This window comes from Malaya genurostris, chromosome 3 (assembly GCF_030247185.1).
Source record: "Malaya genurostris strain Urasoe2022 chromosome 3, Malgen_1.1, whole genome shotgun sequence".
NCBI classification, from domain to species: Eukaryota; Metazoa; Arthropoda; class Insecta; order Diptera; family Culicidae; genus Malaya; species Malaya genurostris.
The window spans coordinates 126721835-126749121 of NC_080572.1; the positions used below are offsets into that span (position 1 = coordinate 126721835).

Sequence of the window (27287 nt, forward strand, 5' to 3'; positions counted from 1 at the left end):
AAACAGTAAATATCTCGGTGATTTTTGGATGGATTCATATCATTTTATTACTAATTGATTCGAAAACATTGAACTAAAACGTATATAAGTTGTATATACGAACATGATAATTTTAAATATAGTACTATTAAAAAATCAGATTGAATTTACTCTTTTCCGTTCGAGATAACTGAAGATATGAAAGAGTATAGACATTCAAACCACTTCGCGCTTAAAAAAATCTACTTTGACAGCCCCTTCTCTCATTTTGACAAACGCTTTACTGGGTAATAGATTAATAATTTGGGTTTGCGGTTAAAGTGTTCGAATATCGGTGATTTTGTGACACAGTTTAACTGTCCAGATTTTGTGACACAGTTTAACTGTCCAGAATAAATGTTGTTATAATGCTATTATAAAACGGGAAAGTATTATTAGACTCTTCTGCATTTTGGCGAAAATATTAGTAGATTTTCTGTTTTTAATTAGTTATTTTTTGAGACATCTAAAAAAATCTTACTTTTGGTAATTTAAATTTTTTAATTTTTATTCCCTTAAAAATAATAGAATATTAGTTGAAATGGCTAGTTTTTAGTTGAATTCACCAATTAAACGTGCTGTAATTTCTTAGCTAAGTCACACCCCATTTTCATTCAACTAATTTTTACGAACACAACAGTATGTTAACTCTGTGGTTGAACTACAGCAGAAAAGTTGCTTTGAAAAGTTTCAAAGTAAATGAAAAGCTAGATGTTGTCACTGGCAAAGATCATCATAATATTTATATAGGAAATCTCATGAATGAGACAATGATTTCGCATTCTCCTAAATGTCAATTTATATGATCTGATGTTTCCTTATTTCAACATAACACTGCATAAGGCAATTTTCAAACATCGTTGTATCATAAAAGGGCTATTGTACCAATAGTCATATCATTAGTAAAGCTGCAATATTATTTGTCCGATTACTTTCAATCAACCAATAGCGATAAAATCGGTTACAATACCTTTTCTTCTACTATAAAAAAGAATACCGCAGGAAAAATAGCTCGAAAATTGTTTAACACGGCTGTTATAGCGACGCGAAAACTCGAAGCGAATGCAACTATTTTCAATTTATTATTAATGTCAGTCTATCGAACAGAAACAGCAGATCTCACTCTAACTAATGGTTTTTTTTATATGAGATGACTACTAGACAGTTAAAATAATATAGAGTAACGACTCCCCTATATTATTTTACCTGTTCTTTGGTTCTGATATTCTCCACATCCAAATTTACGTCGTTAATCTATTTTACTTTTGTATTACCGACCAACATTGGTAAATAAAGTTGATTTTACACTAGCTAAGGCATTGGGTCGGGTGAATACAATGTAGTGAAATCCGATGTTTTTAGTATCTTCTAAAAAACAAAGTCCACAGAGTAAAATGCAGTTTGGTATGAATAAAAACAAATTCGAATTTGTAGTAAACGCTACTTTCAAATTTGAGCATAAACTGCATGCCGTATATACACATAACCTGAAATGTTGTCATAACCACGCACAAAGCAATAAACCTACTTACTACTACAAAAAACTGTCCCTAGAGCTACCTACTGAAAACATGTAGTAAATACTACAGTTTGTAGCACGTGATCCACATGTAGTATTTACTACCGAAACTCAAGCTTGCTATGTTTTATTCATACGGCTCAATGATTTCATGTAGCAATTCTATTTCGTTGAACTGGTATAATCCATATGGTTACTGATTCATAACAATAAAGTTGTGTGACCATCTGATTATGGTTGGGGACCAGCGATTTACATGGATATTCTGTGTCCCGAACAAAAACCACACAAGAAGGAACCGGTTTATTAAAACGCAGAGCAACATACGTACACCATTCTGGATGCCAGGAAAGAAAATCCTCCAGATTGAAATAACTGATTGATTCATGCACATCGGTTTCGTTAAATTGAATCTCTTACATGTTCTTTAGTTTAGGGAGTATTTGCACCTTATGCAAAACTTTTAGTACTGAAAGTTGAACACGACACAGCCTAAACTCAATAACGATTAACCTTGGACGCGATGGTTGATAAGTTCGTTAGTTTAGCTCTCTTCGAAATCGTCTTGTTCTTCACTTCACTTCTTCGTTTATTTTAATTCATTCATTCTTGTCTTTAGCGGTTCTTTTCATGTTGATTTAGTCGGACGAGATACACAAGCAACAGAAAGTTTTATTCATGTGACAGGTCTTAAAACAGTGCTTTTGAACGCATTACCAGTTCACGGATTCACAGTTTGTTGAAAGCGAAAAATTACGTACAGTCATATAAGTGACGCTCCGAAAATGGTCATCATGTGTATTCAGCGTATACAGAGTTTGCTGATTGTTGACAAAAAATCTTACTTCGGTTATTCTGGACCCCATTTCCTGATTCCGAAATGAGGTTTAACATTAGTATGTCAAAGTATAAATTCTATGAAAGGGGTATTGAACGTTGTAATTGTTTAATATGCTGAGAAAAAGTTCTTAAAGCAGATTTAATGAATTTGATCAGTTTACTTCGTTCCCCGTTTCGATTCAAATCCAACTAATTTATTTATAGTGTAGGAGCTATATATTTCATGAGGAACTGAAAAGAAATAACTGTCGCTTTATTTTATTTCGGTAACAGTATCTTATAAACGATGTGACGCCTTTTATGCAATACTTATTCGAATCGCAGCTGATTAATTACCAAAAGCAAATTAAATGCTTTTGGACACAAACAGATGGTAAACGACATTTCTCAAATATAAGCCTGAAAAGTACACATACAAGAGTTTTGGCAACGCTCATCTAGCGATACGGTGCCAATCGAAATTCAGTTGCAAGAATACTTTATCATTCAATCTCGAATTCTGTTGCTAATTTTTTTTTGTTAAAGAAAAAAAATCTGAGAATGTATATATTTATAACGTTTAAAATATTTCCTTTAACATTGTCTTTTTTTCATTTCCGTGTTTTTTCATAGTTATCCGAGATGACGGCTGAGCTTGCAGAGGAGCATTCGTCGTCCAATGTGATTAGCGAGCGCCTAGATGCAGAAACTACCGAAAGACTGAGACTCGAAAAGGAAGTGAAGGAGCATGAAATCAAGTACCGCAACCTACAAGAATCATCCGAGAAGCTTGAAATGGAGCTGCTGTGTGCCAAGTCAGATCTGAACGGTGATTTGGACGATGACCTAGAAGGGGACGATGCTAGTAGCAACGCATATAGACTCAAATACGAGCGTGTGGCTCGAGAATTGGAATTCACTAAAAAACGCCTGCAAACACAACATGAGCACGATCTTGAGCAGCTGATCGGTCTGAAAAAGCAATTAGAAAAAAAGGTATACTACTTACGACAGTTTATTATCAAATTGATATCATGTTTTTTTTTCAATTCTATTCCAGCTGGCCGATGCCTACGAGGAAGTCGAAGAACAGCGCCAGGTAGTTGGTCAATGGAAGCGTAAGGCACAAAAAATGACAAACGAAATGAATGACTTGCGAATGCTACTTGAAGAGCAAAATAGTCGTAATAATCTTCTTGAAAAGCGCCAGCGTAAATTCGATTCAGAGTGCCAAGCGTTGCAGGTAAGGTTTATACATAAGTGAACGATGATACGAAGTTAATTATGTTCACATTTATTTTATCAGGATTCAGCTCGTCAAGAGAAACAAGCTAAAGAACGCCTTGTCCGCGAAAAAGACGTTCTTATTGCCGAAAAGTTTACCACAGAGCAGACGTTATCGGTAAGTAAATAATGAGCCCACGCATTCTTTCATATCTCACGATTTTATTATGCTCACCACATATTCAGAAGTTGAGTTTTATTCAACCAACTTTACAGGCCTTCAAGAAAGACAAGCTAATGCTCTCTAGAATTCAGTTATCTTGTAGTGTCCAACTATGTTGGGTGGTTTTATTATATATTTCTAGCTAACATGAGCTTATATGTTATGTTGGGACATGAAATGAAGCAACATCCCATATGTATTTCTCCTTGACCAGCTAATTCAAATTTATCTCATATGTCAAAAATTGATTTCTTTACAAACAGGATGTTCGCTTAGAGCTCGAACTAAAGGAAGAAAAATACAGTGCGTTGCAGCGTGAATTGGAAGAGATGACATTCGGGGGTGGAACAGAGGAAGAGATAGCTCAGCTGAAACGTCAGAAGTTGGAACTTGATCGACGTTGTAAAGAGCAGGAAGAGGAATTAGATGAAATGGCCGGTCAGATACAGGTGGGTAAAATCGATGAGAGTGATACAAAATGTTTTTTACCTTTTATATGTATATATATATATATATATATATATATATATATATATATATATATATATATATATATATATATATATATATATATATATATATATATATATATATATATATATATATATATATATATATATATATATATATATATATATATATATATATATATATATATATATATATATATATATATATATATATATATATATATATATATATATATAATAGGTATAGAATTCGTTCAAACTTGTTATCCAATCGATTCAGCTCGACGAACTGAGCAAATGTCCGTGGATGTGTGTGTGTGTGTGTGTGTGTGTGTTTTTTTTTTTTTTTTTTTTTTACAAGGTGAAATACCTACTTATGTACTTTCCCAGTTCACGCGCTCAGTAGTTGTCAAGCTACCGCTATTGTGAACCAGCGAGTGGGACTGGCTGAACCTTACCCACTAAAACACCTTGGACATCTTGCCTTGATCCCCCCGGAACTAAGCTAAGCTCAATACTTCGGGGGAGGCTGTGCTCATGCACTTCTTCGTTTGGGAGAAAATGAGCTCCTGCTCTCTATATACATCTCGGCTGTGCTCATGCACTTCTTCGTTTGGGAGAAAATGAGCTCCTGAGTTTCTATCTTTATCCCTCTCGATCCACCTTTGGCGCCTCGACAGCCCAACGCCGCTACGTCGCGCCGCACTACTCAACTGATCCCCGACGATGGATCTAGCCTACACCGACTGAGAGTTTCCCCTTTTACGCCACGCGGGACACCCGAAGGAGTGCCGAGGTCTGCTCTGCGATTCCGGTTGGAGCATGGCGTCCGGTTCGCTGATGCCCCGACGACTCGAATCGGTGTTGTGGCGTCTGCTCGACTAGTCCCCGGTGATGGATCTAGCCTACACCGACAGAGAGTTCCCCGACGATGGAAGTTCTCCCGAAACCGACGTTTTCGATACCCGTCTACGGCCCGACCGTAAGGATGCCTGGGTCGATCCAGTGATGCCGGTTGGAGGATGGCTTCCGGTTCACTGGTGCCCCGACTATCTTAACGGTGCTACGCCACGATCTACTCGTCTAGTCCCCGATGAAAGATCTAGACTACACCGACGGAGAGTTCCCCGGCGAAAGAGGCTCTCCCGACACCGAGTACCCTGTTGCACCGCTCGGGACACACGAGAGAGTGCCGAGGTCGGTCCAGCGATTCCAGTTGGAGCATAGCTTCTGGTTGGCTGGCGCCCCGACGACACAAGTCGGTGTTGTGGTGGCTACTCGACTAGTCCCCGCCGAAGGATCTAGCCTACCGCGACAGAGAGTTTCCCGACGCTGGAAGTTCTCTCGAAACCGACGTTCCGAAACCGGTTTACGACGAGCCTACTCAACTAGCCCACGGTGGTAGGTCTAGCCTACCCGACGGAGAGTTTCCCGGCGAAGAAACCTGTCCAGAAAACCGAGCCACATTCCACACGCTTCGTCCGTCTTCTTAGGGTGCCGAAAACAGTCCGGCATTTTTCGTCTTTGGACCTAGGTCATTTGACGCTGCTCTTCTCGCCAACTCCTCTGCAGTGTGGACATAATCTGAACAACTGTCCGGTTCACCGCGTTCCATTTTCCTTCGTCACTGCACATCCTTTGAACGATGTTCTCCACACTGACATCGGCGCCAACGATGGCAGTCATTTCGCTACGCGGTTGGATAAACCGTGGACAGCTGAATATTACGTGCTCCGGCGTTTCTTCTGTTTCCTGGCACTCAACACACAACGGCGACCTTGCGTGGCCAAATCTGTGCAAATATTGCTTAAAACAGCCATGTCCAGACAGGAATTGCGTCAGTTGAAAGTTTACCTCGCCGTGCACTCGGGTTGTCCAAACCGACAGGTTAGGAATTAATCGATGCGTCCACCTTCCCTTCTCCGCGTTGTCCCACTGCTGTTGCCATTTAGTGAGCGTATTGGCTCTCTCTCTGCTCCGGGCTCTTCCTGTGCCTTGATCCCTGTAGCATAGGCTATCCTCTTCCAGTAGCAGACAGATGGGGATCATTCCGGCTATCACGTGCACAGCGTCTGACGATATTGTTCGGTACGAACTTGTCACGCGCATTGCCATCAGTCTGAAAGTGCGGTTCAACTGGGCTCGGTTCCTTGCTGTTGTCAATGCCATCGACCACGCTGGAGCTGCGTATCGTACGATCGATGATGACACGCTCGCCAGTAACCTCCTCTTGCTACTGACAATCGCGGAATTATTGGGCATAATCCGAGATAACGCCAATATCACCTTCATTGCCTTCTTGCATATGTAGTCAACGTGACTATTAAAGTTCAGTCGATCGTCCAGTATAGCGCCCAGATGCTTGACCTCACGCTTCGAATTGATGATGCATTCACCGACCGAGATGCTCGCATGTTGCACCGCCTTTCGGTTGCTGATGATGACCATTTCAGTCTTTTCATGTGCCAGCACAAGCTTCTTTTCCCGCATCCAATTCTCAACGACGTCTACTGCCTCCATGGCGAGAACCTCCACCTCTTCTCGAGACTCGCCGATTACTAGGAGCGCCACATCATCCGCAAAGCCGACAATCCTAACTCCCCTGGGCAGATTTAGCTTCAGCACTTCGTCGTACATAATGTTCCACAACGTGGGACCCAGTATGGATCCCTGTGGAACGCCAGCCGTGACAGACATATTTACGTATCCGGCGTCTGTCTCGTATATCAGCGTCCGGTTCTGAAAATAACTTTTCAGAATCTGACATAGGTACTCTGGTATCCTCAACCTGTGCAGAGAGTCGGCTATTTCTACCCAGCTGGCACTGTTGAAAGCGTTTTTCACGTCCAATGTGACCACCGCACAGTAGCGGTTTCCCCTTTTCTGCTGCTTCTGGGCCTTTTCCATGGTTTCCATGACCACTGGTATGGCTTCTACAGTGGACCTGCCTTTCCGGAATCCGAACTGCATGTTCGACAGACCGTTCTCGCTCTCAGTGTACTTCGTGAGCCTGTTAAGGATCACTCTCTCCAGCAGTTTTCCGACTGTGTCCAACAAGCATATAGGCCTATATGCTGACGGATCGCCGGGTGGTTTGCCTGGCTTTGGTAGCAGCACCAGCTTCTGCCGCTTCCAGATGTCAGGGAAACTACCATCCTCCATGCATTTTTGGAATGTAGTCCTGAACATGTCTGGATTCTCCAGAATCGCAGCTTTAAGGGCCACATTTGGAACCCCGTCCGGGCCTGGAGCCTTCTTCACCGGTAAGGCTTTCGCTACAGCAATCAGCTCCTCGTTTGATACTCGGATTTCGTCGCCGCGGACATCCTGTACGTCGTACAGTACTGGCGGCCATATCGTAGGCTCATGCTTCGGGAACAGGGTCTCGATAATAGTTTTCATCCTTTCCGGGCACCTATCCGGTGGAACTGCTGGACCTTTCATCTTTGCCATGGCCATCTTATAGGCATTACCCCACGGATTCTCGTTGGCGTTGTTGTTCAGCTCTTCTAAACACTCTTTCTTGCTGAGCCTGATTGCCTTGTTGAGTGCGGCTCTTGCTATTCTATAGGGCAACCTTCTTTCCTCCCTTTCGCCGCTGTTTCTAGCTCTCTGCATCCTTCTCCTGGCATGTAGACAACGTGTCCGCAGGTCAGCGATCGTCGAATTCCACCAGTACGCCGGACGTCGCCCATTTCTGGGTTTTCACATTCTAGGCATGGTTGCATCACACGCACGTGATAGTGTTGCAGTCAGCTCTTCCGCGCTGAGGTTTATTGTGTTGCGCTCGAGCCTCAGTGCTTCCACAAATACGTCCTTGTTAAAGTTCGCTGTTTTCCACTTTCGCTCACCAAACTGCGTTCTGCTTGATTCCACCTGCGAGTCGCGTCCAACACAATACCGGATCGCTTGGTGATCGCTGTGGGTGTATTCTTCGCACACTCTCCAGTGCATGCTCCTTATCATACCCGGGCTGCAGAAAGTGACATCTATGATGGACTCTCTACCATCCTTACGGTAGGTGGTAGTGGTACCGTCGTTGGCAAGATCTACGTTCAGCTTAGCTAGGGCCTCCAGAAGACTGCTTTCCCTTGAGTTCGTGAGGCGGCTGCCCCATTCGACCGCCCAGGCATTGAAGTCACCAGCTACTACTACTGGTCTTCGGTCGGTTAGCTCTTCCGTTAGTTTGTCCAACATCCGGTTGAACTGTTCGATCGTCCATCGTGGAGGTGCATAACAACTACATATGAAGACTCCGTTGATTTTGGCTATAACAAACCCTTCATCTGCGCAGTGCACCACTTCTTGAATGGGGTATTTTCCCACTGCCCATATCGCTGCTGTTTTGGCTCCGTCTGATGTCCAGTTTCCATCTCCGGGTGGAATTTGGTATGGCTCCGAAATTATCGCAACATCGCATCTATGTTCCGCAACAGATTGCCGCAGAAGATGTTGTGCCGTATCACAGTGGTTGAGGTTAATTTGCACTACCTCCACTGGGACTTCGTTGCACTCGCTCGTTTGAAGGCCGGGCATCTGCTACCGCCTGTAGGATGTTTGTTATCCCCCGTGGCAGCGCAAATTAGGCATTTCGGAGGCTTCGTGCAATCCTTTGCCTTGTGACCTTCCTCGCCACACCTTCTGCATAGTTTGCTCCTATCCGGCCCTTGACAGTTCCGTGCGAAGTGACCAAAACCCAGACACTTGAAGCACACGTCCGGTAGCTGGGAAACGCTCAGTGGACACACAGACCAACCCACACATATTTTCTCCACTTTCAACGCTTTATTAGCTGCATCTACTGGCAGCTTAATTAAGGCTACCTTGGTGCCGTCAGGTCCATTCCTGATACGGATGGTCATCTGGACCTCTCCTAGCTCGCATTGCTCCTTCAGGGCTAATTTTACCTCCTCCTCCGTAGTAATCTCGTCCAGATCTTTACACCGGAGAGTCGCTTCCGGGCACAAGGCTCTTACTTCCACCTTGTTTCCGAGGGCTTTCTCGGTAAGCTCCTTGTACGAGATGCTGCCTGCTTTGGGGTTTCTTTTCAGCTCGAGAAGCATCTCACCATTACGAGTGCGCCTGACCTTTTGCACGTCTTCCCCTAGCTCCTTAAGATCCGGGTTCATCCGCATAGCGCGTAGGACTTCGGCGTACGAGTCGTCGCTCGCTTTGACGATGAGAGCCTCGCTCTTATTCCTCGTCCTGACGACCTTACGTTTTTTGGGCGGGTTTTTTTTGCTCGCTTTCTCCTTTTTTTTTGCCGACGACCTGCCATTCAGTGCGGCTGTTTACCGCGTCGGTTGCTTCTGGTGGTAGTTTAGCTCCAGTGACACGGGCATCCTTGTGTCTCTTGGGACCACCTGGTCTAACATCTCCAGGCGATGCCCTTGGCCTCTTTGGTGTGAAGAAGGGCGTGGACTGCACCCCAGGGGGAACACTACTCGCCGTGTTGACCTCCCTCGTAACTGTGTCGGCTTCTGCCCTTTGCATTTGCGCTGCGCGACGTGCCTCTAAAGCAGTTTTCGCCGCTAACAACTCCTTCTCCCCAGCTTCTGCTCTCTGCACTACGTTTTTCCACTCCTTTACAGCAGAACCAAGAGCGCCTTGGAGCTTAATCACCAACGCCTTGATGTCTTTGTGCACGTTACTTCTCTTATCCACATATTCGTGCAGCTCGTCCACCAACTTTTTCGCTGCCTCTACCCTCGGTGGTTGTGGTGGTTTCGTCCACGCGCTATACTGCTGCTGACCCTGCTGCTGAGCCTGCTGCTCGTTCGTGTGCTGCTTTTGCACCTGCTGGGTTTGCGGCGGCGGTGTCCTCACCAAGCCACTCTTGACAAACGGATTTGTCACTTCTTTCTCAACTTCGATTTCGATTACTTCCATTCTTTAGGGTCCCCACTCCGGGCCGCTATCTCCACTCGTTGTAGTAGTCGCTTATGATCCCTAGGTTATCTTTGCGAGCAGGGAGGCCTAGCGAGGGTTGAACACGTACCTTCATAGGGTTCGTGTCCAGAGCCGGATCAGCGTAAGCCAGGAGTGCTCTCAACTGGGCCTACTACCCACCTTAATTGGTGCGAGTATTGAACGTACCCGGAGGCCTGCCAAGGTTTTAACGGGACGGAGGCAGACGTACTGTTGGCCCGCTCGCCGTTTCAAGTCGGTATCACCCTTCCTTACTCAGGGAACAGAACAGCACGAATGTCAGCCCATCATCGTCATCCGATCCGTTATCCGCATCATGTCCGTTGTTGTTCGCCGTGGCCAGTATATAATAATCAGGGTCTTACTGGTATCGAACCTGATGTGCCGGTTGGCACTCCTGCTGGGCTTGTGTGCTTTGAGCGGTACACAGTCGCTTTGCTAGGGCCTACTTGCGGATACATGCAGCTTTTTATAGAAGTTCAACAGAGCCCACTGCCGAACCCCTCCACATCCTAGGCAGGCCCCCTAACTCGCAGTGGCCATGGGGAGGGGTCGTTAAGCCCTTGGACTAGTCCCTGCTGCCCTGATGTGTGTGTGTGTGTGTGTGTGTGTGTGTGTGTGTGTGTGTGTGTGTGTGTGTGTGTGTGTGTGTGTGTGTGTGTGTGTGTGTGTGTGTGTGTGTGTGTGTGTGTGTGTGTGTGTGTGTGTGTGTGTGTGTGTGTGTGTGTGTGTGTGTGTGTGTGTGTGTGTGTGTGTGTGTGTGTGTGTGTGTGTTGTCAACAAAGAAGTCGAGATCTCAGAGATGGCTGGACCGATTTTGATCAAATTAGTCGCAAATGAAAGGTCTACCCGTCACCCAGAACACTATTGAATGGTTTTGAGATCGGATGTTTACTTTTTGAGTTATATGAAGTTTTATGTCAAAATTTTCAGTTTTTTGACAGTATCTGTCACACTTGACCTTGAAAACAGAATGTTTCCAGACTTTGATTCCGCACGGTAATAGTTATCCAACAAGCCATAGATTGTTAAAATCCGTCCATTTTCAACGGAGATATCAACATTTTTGTGTAAGCGACTTTTCCCCCTATTCCAGCAGTAGGAGTTTTTCATGACATTTTGCCACGGACCGATTTTAGCACGGTTCGTTTTTGGCAACATAATCGTTCGAATATGACATATGTAAACCAGATGATGGCAGAACTTTCGAGTTGAAAGCAATTCCATAATTATATTGGTTTAAACTTCTTACAGCGATAAATGCTGGAAGAACACTCATATACCATTCGAATCAGTTCGTCGAGATCACCAAATGCGTGTGTGACAAATAATTCACTCAATTTATTTCGGAGATGACTCAGCCGTTTTTTTTATTCAATAATATAATATAATATTAAGGCACACTGCTTACGCTCTAAGATGCCAAGGGTATTTACTAATCTTAATTATCGTCTAACTTAAAACTAGAATAGTATCATTATATAATGTAGTATCGGGGTCGCGGATTCTCGAGAATCCAGCTTTCAGCTGGCGATCGGTAGTGGCCGGTGAATTGAATTTAGGATGAGAGACTCAGCCGTTTTCTACAAACTCAGATTCATATGAAAAGTCGTATGCTCCCAAACAAGGTTCCTGAATTATGTTAAAATTGTGTAACTCATTTTTCTCGTAGATGGCTGAACCGATCTAAGATTCAAATGAAATCTAAGAATCATTTATGATTCAAATTAAAAGTTTTAAGATTCTATAAAACATCTTGCTTTTCAGTCAGATCCAACTTCCGGTTTCGATGTAACAGGGTGATTAGTATAAAAATGTCTATTTCACATAAATTAATCAGGTTTATCTGGTTAGCAGATTTGGATAGTCGATAACCAAATAAACTTATTTCAGTTTTAGTGATATTCAGTTTTCGATTCGGAAGGTACCCAAAAATTTAATTCGCGCTACGATTTCTCACAGATGTCTACACTGATTTTCAAACATTTTGAATCAAATGTAAACTATACAGCTTGTTAGGTGGACTTAACTGACTTCGGCTACACCGATTTTAGAATTCCGGTTCCAGTATCGAATCGTGTCTCCCCGTGGCCAAATGCAAAGCCGTTTGTTCAAATGATTTGAATCGACCTACAATCAAAATATTAGCAACAATTTCACTTTGTTACAGTAGTAATGTTATAATTATTTCATTCTTCACTATAAACAATCCTGTGTGTTCTGAGATATCATAATCTTTGTTCTTTTCAGCTACTGGAACAAGCAAAATTGCGCTTGGAAATGTCTTTGGAAACGATGCGAAAGGACGCGCGCAAGGAATCGCAACAACGTGACGATGAACTTGAAGAAGTTCGTGGTAGTTCTTATAAGAAAATTAAAACACTGGAATGCCAACTTGAGCAAGAACACGAAGAGCGTACTCTGCTGCTTCGAGAGAAGCACGAACTGGAGAGGCGTCTTAATAACCTCGAAGAGCACGATCGATCTGAACGAGCTGCTGAGGAAGCTGCCAGTCAAAAATTAAAACGAGACCTCAGGAAGTACAAAGCCTTACTCCGTGATGCACAAACTCAACTCGAACGAGCCAAAGCCGACTCTGCTGGTAAAGCACTTATTCGTCAGCTGCGCAATCAGCTCGAGGATGTCGAATCTGCCCGCTCTGCTGCCGTGAAAGCACGACAAGCAGCGGAAGGGGAGTTACAAGATGTTCAATTAATGCTAGAAGAAGCTCAACGGGGTAGGTATGATGCCGAAGATAAGGCAACGTCAGCCCAGCGCGATCGTTCCGAACTACAAGCGCAAATCGACGAAAATGAAGAAGAAATGGCTGAGCTAATGAAAAAGTATAGTTCCACGGTTAAACAGTTGAGTTCTGAACAGTCGATTATAGCGGATTACGAATTTAAAATCTCAGAGCTCGAATCAGAGAAAAAATCATTGAAAGAACAAGTTTTCGAGTTAACGTCTCGTTTAGAGAATGTGGAGAATATTGGCGAATCATCGTCCAGTATACAGTTCAAGCGACTTGAGCTGCGTACCAAAGAGTTAGAATCACGATTAGAACTGGAACAGGCTAATCGTGCTCGAACTGAGGTTCAATTACAGCGACATAAGGATTCGCTGGAAAAGGCACAACTCGATGTAAGTCAAACGCGTACTAAGGAAATGCACGCGCAAGACGCACTGAAAAAATCGCAGAAAACAATACGAGAACTACGTGAGGAACTGCATACTATAGCCAACAAAGAGCAAGAAAGTTTAGCTAAACGAAAGGATCTCGAAAAACGACTGGAGTCTGTAGAAGCGGAAGCAGCATCGGCACGAGCTGATCTGCGGCTAGCGCTTCAACGAATTGCTGATTTGCAACAAGCAATGGAAGAGGGCGACTCGATGCATTCCGATAGGTGATAATTATTGATAAATGATTAAAAAAATAACTGCTTTACAATATTTCTAACTTTATAGCGAAAATAGTGACAGTTCTATCGATTCTGTTGGCGAATTGAGCTACCGTAGTCCAAGTAATGTTTCATTACGAGCAAGACCTGGTCAGTCTAATGGTACCAGCTCCAATGGAAGTAGCACAACTTTGTGTATTCGGGAAGAAAAAGAAAACACTCCAAGGTAACCTAATCTTTTCACGTTACACAAATAGCATATTTTCGCCTTAATTTGGAGCATAGATAAGCACGTGTACAATATCCCCGAAACCATCCCCCAGAAACTTTTACAAATTAACATATAAACATATCTCTAGATTTTACTCCGCAGAGTTGATTGTTTCATAAAAAAAATTGTCGAAGAATACAAGCTTCTAGAAAGATTCGAAATATGCAACATGAATAAGTAATCGTAATTCCCGAAATTGGTAACAAGACATTAGACTTCACATACTCCGATTGGGATGAAACTTTACACATGCCTTGAGTATGGCAAACTTTTTAGTTTTCTATATTTTTTTCACAAATGTTTATTCCGCCATCATTGAGTGTTCAAATATAATCGGTGGTTGTAGTTTTTTTTTTCATTCGTAGAGCACAACACTGAGATCGTCTGCATACATTATATTAAATGACGACAATTAACTGCATAGATCATTAACGAATAGCACCAAAAGGAGTGATCCTAGATGGGCTCCCTTGTGGATCATCCGATGTAAAGTTAAATATCTCAGAGAGTACAGTTCCAATTCGTACGAAGAAAGTACGATCTGTGAGATACGAAAAAAATCAATTAGCTTTCCAATCAAGGAATAAAGTACTAATCGCAATAACGTCAAGTGTTTGATTGAATGACAAATTTCAAATACAAAAAAAATGAAAAAAAAAATGGAGACGCGTAAGATTTTATTTTTTTCGGTTAATTTTCGAATTCTTGAGAAAACATTGAACTTATCTTTTCAGCGGACATTTTTGTAGAGTGCCCAATCGATTTCCTGAATGTTTTTCTTCAACCAAATCTTTATACAATTAATTTCTGACCTACAACGGCTCGAAGAAAGGGAATGCAAAAACATATATGTATACAAAAAGTTTATTTTCATGCTGCTTTCTCTATCCGGGAAAAACAGATGATTAGACGCACTAAAGACGTTTGCAAAGTTTCATCCCAATCGGGGCGACACGATCCGGATCATACTGCCTTTTCTATTGTTAATTTCTGGAACTGATCGTATATAAATGTGTGGTGGCAGCGAAGTAGACTAGTTCAATATTTCTTGATCCTCCAACATTTAGTAAAAGATATGAGGAAAATGTAACATCTTAAATATTTTGGGGAATGGTTCAAATCTCTCTAAATTTGATAAAACGATTGAATACAGTTGCATGCAAAAATTATTAGTTATTAGGTATCACAAAATCATTGCTGTTGTGCTTTATCGTGTGCTTAATAAACAAATTCGAACATTATTTAGTTCATTAACATAGTCACCTTAGTACTGCGCAAATAACATCATACTATACTACTATTCTGGATAGAAATATAATATCAATGATAGTAATAATGACAAAAATATAAAGTATAGTAATAAAAATCATAACATACAAAAAACATTCCAATTCATGCTTTTGACGTAAGCTTGCTTTGGTGTTTTACACAGGTTAGATTACTTTCATACTGTTATTAAAAAGTCATATGTTTATCAAATCTTTCCATATTATTATTTGCCTATATGCTGAAATGTAGGATCAGACAGAAATTCCATATAATGGGCCATAGAAGAAGACGTGTTCCACTCACCATCCAAGAAGAAGACGAAGAGGAATCGACACTGAACACTGTCGTTAACAAGCCATTAGATGGCTGCAATGAAGACTTGGCATTAGATAGTTGCATCGAATCTATCAAGAGAGCCATAAGAGATGGTCCCGAATCAGAGTTCACAGGACCGGAAACAGTCGTGATAGATGAACCGAAATATACCGGTACTATCAAAAAGTCAATCAATATTACTGAAAGAAGCTCAAAATGCAACAAATTGCAAAACCAATTCCAATCTAATATGAATGGTTCCAATAATGGGAAATCGTTCACAGATGAAAATAACAACATGAGCGAAACCCTGCTTCCAATAAACATGCATTCGATGTCTGAGCCAAAAACAGCGAATATTTTAACGGATGCTTCTAAAATATTAGCTTATCAGATTCACGATGATTCTCGGTTCGATTTAGATGCACTTAAATCGATCAAGGAGAAAATAAAAAGATTAAATCGCAGTTTAAAAGAAGATACCGCTCAAGAACACTGTTCCAAATTCGATTTTCCACTATCATCTGTGAAAACAGCTGCGTTACCAACAAAAGAATCCACTAACACTAACATTCAGACAGAAACCAGTAAACTGGATCCAATTGATGGTCAACTGAATGTAGATGAAATCAGATCCATGAAGGAAAAGATCCAAAATCTAAAGAAACAACTTCAGGAGGAATCTACGTCTTTGACCAAATCAATGAACAAAGAGGGCATTATGTGTGAGATTAGTGAGATGAAAAAAGCTCTAACGGTTGCCTTGATGAACAAAGGCTGTGAGAGAAGATCACTAAGTCGGTCGTCTTCGGAAAAAGACGATAATTCATTATCGAATACAAAAAAAGAAAATAATTCATTCAACAGCTTGAAAAAAGATCAAAATTCTTTGTCCAGTTTGAAATCGTTTGAAAGTGTAATGACAGACTCTACTCAGACACCAACAGAGCTCGTCATACTGCCTGTAACTGATAAGGCGGCGCAATTGAAAGATGGAACTGATAGTGAGTTGTCTCCAAAGTTGACTGCTGAAACTAAAGATTGTGGGCCGCCGCGCGGGTCTTCATTAAATCAAGGTGAAAATAACTCGAATATTTTGAGTAATGCTACAGCTGATAATAATGATTCGCTCCAAAGCTTGCTTGGTTGTGCTAACATTAAAAATATTTTAGATGTAACAACAAATGGTAGCTCCTCCGGAGTTTCTGGTCGCGAAACCGAAAGGGACCTACCTGTTCTTGATACCAACATCAACGACAACGTCGTTGATCATGGGTTGTCGATGACAGTTGAAGATCAATCTGCAGCTGTAAATAATTCGCCGCCTCCAGCAACTCTATGTGCTATAAGCAAAATAGTACTAGAGTTCAATAATTTTGATGAAATATTAAACAAAGACTCTATCATACAGCCCGAAGTCGATTCCACATCTATAACTTCTGGCGGTTATAATCAGATGGAAATTGACAACAACAATTGTAATATGGAGGAGAAGCCAAATATTTCATCTATAGCCCTTACAGAAAAATGCCTGACAGAAATCGTGCTACATGAGTCATGTGATAATAACACACCAATAGTAAATGCTGATTTATGTACTGTTGATAAAAATCCCGAATTTAAAGACATTTCTCAATCAAAAACCAGTTTCGCAAACTCGTTAGAAATTGCTGAACAGATTAAAGCTTCCAATTCAACTACAAATGACTCGGTATCATTGATCATTCTTAAGCCGTGCTTAACAGCCCAAAATAATTCAAATGAAAATACACCGAACAATCACGTTGTCCCTGAAACTCTAGGAGTTATGCAATCAAAAACAGAAAGTATGGTATGTTCCATTAATAGTGCTACGATTAACAACGTTCAAGAGGATGCAAAAGTATTAAAACAACAAACAGTTAAAGATCCACAGCAAAGTTTAGAAAGTTCACCAATCATAACGCCAAAGAAGCTTACTATATGCGATAACAATAATGATCCCGCTATAAAATTAAATCATGTTGAACGTATGGACAAAACAGTTACTGGAGAAACTTCTCACTGCTGGAAAAGTGAGTGCTTCGAAGTTACTGATTGTAGGTGTGAAAATATAGATCAAACTATTCAATTGTTGGTAACATCGATGGAAGAGAACAAAGGAAGTATAATTTTCCCAAAGTCCCTCATCAATTCTTTTGATACAAGCAATTTATTTGTCGACGATTTTGCATCAAGGACACTACCAACTGAACCAGAAGAGCTTTCGAATAATATAGAAAATATTGCTCTAACTTTAAAATCCACGACCGACACAGTGGTATCTATCCTTCATGACCCCACTTCAAATGTCGGTGAGAGTAGCAATGAAATCGATATCAATTTGGAATCTGAGATAAATTGTTTAAATCCCATAGAACCTAAAAAAGTGAGTTCCAAATCAAATTCTTGTTCCCGGAGAGCTTCTTTGGCAGAATCAGAAAATAAAAATACGATATTTTCTGATTTGGTAAACGGGGATTTTGTCGACACAATGACTCCATTAACAACAAACACAAATGTAGCTGCAGCATCCTTATCCCTCAATGATCCTATTGAAGACATACCAAATCAAGTAAGTGAGCGCGATTTAGCAATAGTTCAAACGACTTTGCTCAATGAATGTTCTTGTTCTGTCATTCCGTTGCACGCCGCCACAGTGTCAACTGATGTAAAGCACAAAACTGCAGTATCTACTTCAATTCTCAGTTCAACGAAATCTGGAAACTTTGGCCAAGAACAGAGACCACTTTCCTACGCGGAAAGTTTGAAAAAAGCTAGATCACCACCAAAAACCTGTATTCAAATGACGCGATCGCCCAATGTAACAGGTTATGTGGAGGTTAAAAAAACTAACAAGAATGAGTGTGTAATGAAAAGTAATAGAATATCTCATAATCAGAGTGTCAATCAACGTGAAAGGCATTCAAGTTTGGTCAGAGGAACCAATAACAGTAGCAAAAGAGATTCTACTATTAGACAAAGCAAATCCGCTTCAAAACTAACTCTTGAAAATATTTCTGTATTTAATGGTAAACAGGCTGAATTAAAGCGCAATGATTTTGCAACAGAATCAAGAAACAACAATTCTAAGCATCGGAACCAATCGCTTACTAGAAAAGAAATGAATAAATCAAACCCCACCTTGTTGCAAGGTAAAAAACTGTCGTTAGCAAATAATGGAAAAGAATTGAAATTTGATCAACCCGAGCCAGTTTATCGTCGTAAACAAATCGTACACAACAAGAAGAAATAGATGACAAAATCACAAAACGATGTATCGTTTTATCGGAACTTCTTCACATCAATAAGGCAAGACACATGCTATAAAAACGCTTTGAGTGTCGCATTGATTTGCGTTTGGTCCCAAACAAGCAAAGTCATTTTAGAATGATTACCTTTTCTAGTCTTTCCGTAACATATCTCAATCACAAAAAATCGTTTCATCAATTCCGTCAAACCCATTTTAACACAAAACAAAGTACCATTCAATGTGAACCGAAAATCGTTGGATGCGTTTACTGAAGTTCGTTTCGTTTCCTGTAGAAAATGTCCTTCAACCAAATCCCTCCCCAGTCTAGTTTCTCGATCTTCGGCGCCGATTTGGAGACCCAGTGGCGTTCCTTTCTACACACGTCCTAAATCGACACGCAAGGGACAAAGTGTTTGCGAATGGGCTGTGCAACCTCGTCCTTTCTATTATTGGTGGCAGCATCCCTAATTTTGAATTTAAACCTCGGAAATGTGGGTTTTGTGTCGTTTGTTGTATATAAGCAATATGTGCGGATTTTGTATAATATATTGTTTGAATACCCCTTGTAAACACGATGTGTTTATTTTTTTTGTGAACCAGCTGTAAATAATTATGGCTATTTTGAAAAATAGAATCTCTAATTAAGAGTATTATAATATGATGAAATGAGTGAATATGTCCAAACCTTCTTTTCTGCAACTAATACTTGGCAATGAGATTTTTTTTGTCGTGAGTATGTTGTTTGTTAACATATCTGTGAATGCAGGCAAACTAACTTGATGCTATTTTTACTTTTCCAGGCCGATTCCTATTTGTTAATTTTTCTACAACCTGATAAAGTTACGATAAACGACAAACTTTACTATGTTTTTTTGTAGTAGTTTCTACCTTTCCTCTCTACTTTCTGTGAAAACCAAACAATAGTTTGAACCAGCTCGTGGTAAATTTAAATTGAGGTACAATGGAATGGATACAGAGGTGAAAATAAGCCTATTTTACGCACGGAAAGGTGAATCAAGATTTCCGATTGTGAATCAAAAAACCGAACACCGTGAATTAAAAAATTTGGTAACAAAAGTAAAATTGCGATTATGTTTTAAATTGTGGGAACTGTTGAAATAAAATTGAAGACGTTTTTAAATTCTAAGTAAACCCAAAATTTATTTTATCAAAAATCATTCGTTTCAAAATCTATTATAATATCTGCAATAAATATGTGATATGAAAAGATAATACTAACTATTTTTACTTACTGTGAATCAAGAAATTTGCTTATTTCCACCCCTGGTACAATGTTTCAATTGAGATTAGTAAATTCCAATCCTAATGGAATTGTTTCAAACTGCAGTATGGTTCTATCAAACGGGAGAACTATATTAACAAAAAAAACGCTAAACTTGTTTGTGTTTACCACTTGGAAAATATTTAAATACTTAAAAGAACATTTTGCTCAATCCCACAAAAGTGACTGCTGGTTTTCAAGAATATTTTAATGCATCCTCATTTGTGGTATTTGATTGATGTATTGATGATTAACAAGTATGAATTAGTATATGTTTTGCATGGTTATCACATATTTTTCTTTTACCAAACTTATTACAGTCATTTTTTCCTTTGTTACAATGTTCAAACTTTAATTAACCTGTTATGCACCTCGTAAGTAACGCGATTGTGTGTGTAGTGCGTATTACATGATATGGTTTAATGTGTGCATCTTGAAAGTCGTCTCTCCCAATAAACGATGGCGAGACAGGTTCACTAACCCAGTTCAGTTTGTGTTTTAATAGAAACGTAAAATTTAGTTTTTTCCTCTTCTAGAATCACCCTTACGCCATCGTCCATGATGGCTTCCAAATCACCGACGAAAGAACGCAGCGGAAGTCGTGCTAGTAATCGCATCACTAACGGAGATGACAGCAATGGAGAGTCTTCTTACGCTTAATTTCTTATCTAGCTTTGTAAAGTATTTCTTCAAATTGAGACAGTATAGACATAGGGGCCGTCATGTGTACCATTCTAAAGATCAGAATATTCGAAAAAATAGCCATATGTAAACGACTATCACCATTTATCACTATTTTCAAAATGTACTTCTCTGAATAGTTGGATTATCCAGTGACTTATTCCAATAATATTGAAGCAGATGGTCACTATCCAATATCTGCCAAGAAACCCATTTACTTATTATCCAAGCTTTAATATTCGATATGAAGAAAAAAATATTCCCTTTCAACGCACGCAAAAAAAATTTCTAGTGAATTTTTAACTGAATTAGTTAAGAGTAAATCTGTTTTTAAAAAATATTTTAACGATCCATTTGTTAAGAGTAGTCATGCTCGGAGTTGTTCGATGTGCTATAGTCACCTGGGGCTGAAATAAAACGGGAAACGTAGTTTGAGGGCCGTGGCTTCGAATTTCAGCGCAGTTGAACTTCAATTCAATGATTGAAGTTAGGAGGTCATCCATCATCCATTCATTATCTACATTATCATGCATTATCAAACTAATTAAAGTTTCACAATCTGTTAAATTATTTTCGTATTATGTTGTAAATTCATGTTTACTCATGTAGATGTAGTGCAAAGTTATTTTATGGCACCTATTTTGTTTCATTTCATTATTTAATGATGTTTTTAATTTACACCACTTTTTTGGTATCGATTCATTCAAATTGTTTTCAAGAAGAACTGAATCACACAATACCAATTGATTTGTTCTAAAATAGAAAGGACATGATTTCGCTGACCTGACCTCAAAACTTGAGTTATAACGTTCATTATTTGTTTTCTTTTCACGGTAAATCTTTGAACAATGAATGAGTTTGTAAAACAGTTACAGCCCTGAAAATAAACAGTGTATAATACTACTATCCATATCGTCTTATTTATACGTCAAACAAATAATTTGTAATTAAAATCATTTATTTATCAAGTTTATTGTTATATTAAAACAATTTTAAAAATCACATTTTTCAAATAATTTTCATATCACAACTCCTGTTAGGCTAATAACAAATAACTGTTATGAAAAGGTTTGCATAATTCAGAACATCGACTGTGTTAATCGCTTTTCTTTGTCGACTATGTCACACGCTATGGAAATTTTCCCCAGCTTCTGTTATGTTCCCAGTTTACAAGTAAGGTGACCGTAATACCACTATAATTGTTTACATCTTTTTGGATGAAATAGCTGGCTACTAATATGTCGATTCGTCGCTCTATTATTTCTCATGTATCAAGACATCTCTTTTACGTACATTCATAGCGACGATTACGAAGCCACCATCAAGCGGAGAATAAACGCCGCTCTTATTTTGCGTATAATGATTACCGTATTCAGACCTAGCCGCTCTTTAAATCTAACGTTTTACGTGAATCAGTAGATTCAGGTATCAGAACTAATTGGGTGAAGTGGCGCGTTCCCCTAGCTATTTGGAGAGTTGTGCCTTGCCGTGACTTTTCTTCATTTTCGTGATGGACAGGAAAGTATAAAAGGAACACCGAAAATGATTATGAAGTGGGTGAGTTAGAAAAACAGAACAAAACAAAAAGAAACAAATCTTTCAGCATCACCTAAAGGATGCTGAACGATCTGCAGGTGCCAAAATGCATATTTAATAAAACCTAATAATCAATGTTCTACACAGCACCATGAAACAGTATTGAAGTGGACTTTCCACGCATACCGGCGTGGAAAGTCCTCTTCAATACTGTTTCATGATGTTGTGTACAACATTGACTAATGTTGCATTTCATGTAGCGGATGTACGCACAAACGAACATTTCTGATATAGTGATCGACCATACGTTCTACTGTTTTAAGAAGAATTGAGCTAAGAGTGATAGGCCTGAAACTCTTTGCTTCCTCATAAGTGTCGCGACCACCTTTGGGAATGAATTTGATGATTATTTCCTGCCAAGCTCTTGAAATATATTCTGTCACTGTCACAAGACTAAAAGTAAGAATTTTGTTCAAAACATGTTTGAATTGCTCGTACACTTTCTGAAGTAACACTAGGAACATTTCATCCTTTCCAGAAGATTTGTACGGAGCAAAACTATCAACTGCATATTTGACCGATTCGATCATCCTTTTCTTCTAACAAGTGCCCAAGAATCTTAACTACTCGAAAAAGTCTCAGGAACAGCTGTCTCCATACATCTTGGAAAGTGAGTGCTAAAAAGATAGTTAAGTAAATCACCTTCATCAGACAAGTACTCAACATCTGAAATTCTTAAGAAACCGAGAAGAAAGTTTTTCGATTTAGAAAGTATCTTAGTCAATTTGCTAGGCTCGTGTGTTGTATCCGGAAACTCCCGGAATGAAACTTCGGATTGAATACTTCTAGCTGTTGCTTTATTGGAAATCAATCAAAGAATGAATAAAATAAGATTCATGTCAGCTGTTATATGATCGTCCAACACGGGTTCTTCGAACACCTGTGGGTCTGGGTTGTCAACAGGAACATTGAGAGCTTTTGGAGCCGTTAATCCGAAACCATCGAAAAATACCGAAAGCGGTGTACTGGGTTCAGGAACTCAAGCGTTGAGTTGGTTTGCATGTGACCGTATCAGGCGATGTTAATCCTCCAGGAAGACATTGTAGTTCACGATTCCGATTTTCTCGATCACGGTTGCGACTGCCATGAATTTTCTCGATGTACCTTTACGTAGACGGTATCTCCGTGCTGAAATTCTCTTTTGACTGCGCCGTGCTTTTTGTTGAATGATTTTTTCTGATTCTTCCTGTTTCTGAATGTGGAGTCGGCTAAACCGTTGGATTGCGGATGGTACGGAGCGATACGAATATGACGTATTCCTTGAGCTGTACAAAAATCTTGAAATTCGTGGCTGGAAAGTTGAGTTCCATTGTCGGACACTATTACTTCTGGATTTCCGAATGTTGCAAAGGTTTGAATCAGTAGGTTTCTGTTGTCGTCGATTTTGTTGGATGTATTTCAGGCCACTTAGAGAAGAAATCAACTATAGACACCATCTATGGGACCTCCGTAATCGATATATAAAGGGTGATTTTTTAAGAGCTTGAGAACTTTTTTAAACAATAAAACGCATAAAATTTGCAAAATCTCATCGGTTCTTGATTTTAAACGTTAGATTGGTACATGACATTTACTTTTTGAAGATAATTTCATTTAAATGTTGACCGCGGCTGCGTCTTAGGTGGTCCATTCGGAAAATCCGCTTTTTTATCGACAAATTTTGTTCAGCGATGAGGCTCATTTCTGGTTGAATGGCTACGTAAATAAGCAAAATTGCCGCATTTGGAGTGAAGAGCAACCAGAAGCCGTTCAAGAACTGCCCATGCATCCCGAAAAATGCACTGTTTGGTGTGGTTTGTACGCTGGTGGAATCATTGGACCGTATTTTTTCAAAGATGCTGTTGGACGCAACGTTACAGTGAATGGCGATCGCTATCGTTCGATGCTAACAAACTTTTTGTTGCCAAAAATGGAAGAACTGAACTTGGTTGACATGTGGTTTCAACAAGATGGCGCTACATGCTACACAGCTCGCGATTCTATGGCCATTTTGAGGGAAAACTTCGGAGAACAATTCATCTCAAGAAATGGACCGGTAAGTTGGCCACCAAGATCATGCGATTTGACGCCTTTAGACTATTTTTTGTGGGGCTACGTCAAGTCTAAAGTCTACAGAAATAAGCCAGTAACTATTCCGGCCGAAATGCTCGAAAAAGTTGCCCAAAATTGGACTTTCCGAATGGACCACCTAAGACGCAGCCGCGGTCAACATTTAAATGAAATTATCTTCAAAAAGTAAATGTCATGTACCAATCTAACGTTTAAAATAAAGAACCGATGAGATTTTGCAAATTTTATGCGTTTTATTGTTTAAAAAAGTTCTCAAGCTCTTAAAAAATCACCCTTTATATATATATATATATATATATATATATATATATATATATATATATATTATATATATATATATATTATATATATATATATATATATATATATATATATATATATATATATATACATATATATATATATATATATATATATATATATATATATATATATATATATATATATATATATATATATATATTTATATATATATATATATGTATATATATATATATATATAATATATATATATATATATTATATATATATATATATATATATATATATATATAATATTATATATATATATATATATATATATATATATATATATATATATATATATATATCGATTACGGAGGTCCCATAGATGGTGTCTATAGTTGATTTCTTCTCTAAGTGGCCTGAAATACATCCAACAAAATCGACGACAACAGAAACCTACTGATTCAAACCTTTGCAACATTCGGAAATCCAGAAGTAATAGTGTCCGACAATGGAACTCAACTTTCCAGCCACGAATTTCAAGATTTTTGTACAGCTCAAGGAATACGTCATATTCGTATCGCTCCGTACCATCCGCAATCCAACGGTTTAGCCGACTCCACATTCAGAAACAGGAAGAATCAGAAAAAATCATTCAACAAAAAGCACGGCGCAGTCAAAAGAGAATTTCAGCACGGAGATACCGTCTACGTAAAGGTACATCGAGAAAATTCATGGCAGTCGCAACCGTGATCGAGAAAATCGGAATCGTGAACTACAATGTCTTCCTGGAGGATTAACATCGCCTGATACGGTCACATGCAAACCAACTCAACGCTTGAGTTCCTGAACCCAGTACAACCGCTTTCGGTATTTTTCGATGGTTTCGGATTAACGGCTCCAAAAGCTCTCAATGTTCCTGTTGACAACCCAGACCCACAGGTGTTCGAAGAACCGTGTTGGACGATCATATAACAGCTGACATGAATCTTATTTTATTCATTCTTTGATTGATTTCCAATAAAGCAACAGCTAGAAGTATTCAATCCGAAGTTTCATTCCGGGAGTTTCCGGATACAACACACGAGCCTAGCAAATTGACTAAGATACTTTCTAAATCGAAAAACTTTCTTCTCGGTTTCTTAAGAATTTCAGATGTTGAGTACTTGTCTGATGAAGGTGATTTACTTAACTATCTTTTTAGCACTCACTTTCCAAGATGTATGGAGACAGCTGTTCCTGAGACTTTTTCGAGTAGTTAAGATTCTTGGGCACTTGTTAGAAGAAAAGGATGATCGAATCGGTCAAATATGCAGTTGATAGTTTTGCTCCGTACAAATCTTCTGGAAAGGATGAAATGTTCCTAGTGTTACTTCAGAAAGTGTACGAGCAATTCAAACATGTTTTGAACAAAATTCTTACTTTTAGTCTTGTGACAGAGACAGAATATATTTCAAGAGCTGTATATATTTCAAGAAAAATATATTTCAAGAAAAATACCGAAAGCGGTGTACTGGGTTCAGGAACTCAAGCGTTGAGTTGGTTTGCATGTGACCGTATCAGGCGATGTTAATCCTCCAGGAAGACATTGTAGTTCACGATTCGATTTTCTCGATCACGGTTGCGACTGCCATGAATTTTCTCGATGTACCTTTACGTAGACGGTATCTCCGTGCTGAAATTCTCTTTTGACTGCGCCGTGCTTTTTGTTGAATGATTTTTTCTGATTCTTCCTGTTTCTGAATGTGGAGTCGGCTAAACCGTTGGATTGCGGATGGTACGGAGCGATACGAATATGACGTATTCCTTGAGCTGTACAAAAATCTTGAAATTCGTGGCTGGAAAGTTGAGTTCCATTGTCGGACACTATTACTTCTGGATTTCCGAATGTTGCAAAGGTTTGAATCAGTAGGTTTCTGTTGTCGTCGATTTTGTTGGATGTATTTCAGGCCACTTAGAGAAGAAATCAACTATAGACACCATCTATGGGACCTCCGTAATCGATATATATATATATATATATATATATATATATATATATATATATATTATATATATATAATATATATATATATATATATATATATATACATATATATATATATATATATATATATATATATATATATATATATATATATATATATATATATATATATATATATATATATATATATATTATATATATATATATATATTATATATATATATATATATATATATATATATATATATATATATATATATATATATATTGCTTTGTAGGAGTCTTGGCTGCTAATAAACATGGCGTGCAGTGTTTTAAATTTACAAATTCGCTGCTCTACCGATTCTGTTTTTACTTGATTGTAGACCGAACCGATGGGAACTGACCACAACTTGAAAAGTTCGATTCAATCGATACCAAGGATATTGAGATTGATAGACGTTGTGACGAAACATATTCCTTTTTTAGTGTTACCGTTGATGGTGACGTCGCAATGAAACTCACCAAACAAATGAAGCGGCTTTCCCGATGCGTTCATGGCTTGAATCGTTGGTTTCTTGATAGAAGGTTTACCTAGCGAGTTCCAGGTTCGCTTAGATATCACTGTGATGTCGCTTGTTGTGTCTTACTGCAGCTTGACTTCCACGCGCGATGTGGTTCACAATAAAGATTCTTCGGGATTGGCTTTATCAGATTTTCT

At 39.3% G+C, this 27287-nt stretch overlaps 1 protein-coding gene across 11 annotated transcripts in view; it reads left to right on the top strand.

The window, feature by feature from the left end:
* LOC131437545 (unconventional myosin-XVIIIa) overlaps positions 1-21690 on the top strand; it is a 146192-nt gene extending 124502 nt beyond the window's left edge. For 6 of the 11 annotated variants that reach the window (XR_009230773.1, XR_009230774.1, XR_009230776.1 and 3 more), the window contains 9 exons: positions 2990-3352; positions 3417-3599; positions 3663-3758; positions 4067-4252; positions 12452-13605; positions 13667-13825; positions 15389-16530; positions 16627-18784; positions 20544-20681. Coding sequence is in view for 5 of the 11 variants with exons in the window: in XM_058606957.1 (XP_058462940.1) it covers positions 2990-3352; positions 3417-3599; positions 3663-3758; positions 4067-4252; positions 12452-13605; positions 13667-13825; positions 15389-16530; positions 16627-18047; positions 18133-18147 (4719 nt within the window). In the remaining 6 variants the exon portion in view is untranslated. Of the gene's footprint in view, positions 1-2989; positions 3353-3416; positions 3600-3662; positions 3759-4066; positions 4253-12451; positions 13606-13666; positions 13826-15388; positions 16531-16626; positions 18785-19018; positions 19217-20527 lie in introns of those variants that run through there. The other 5 variants (XM_058606957.1, XM_058606958.1, XM_058606959.1 and 2 more) reach the window with 5 other exon arrangements.
* Positions 21691-27287: the final 5597 nt, after the last annotated feature.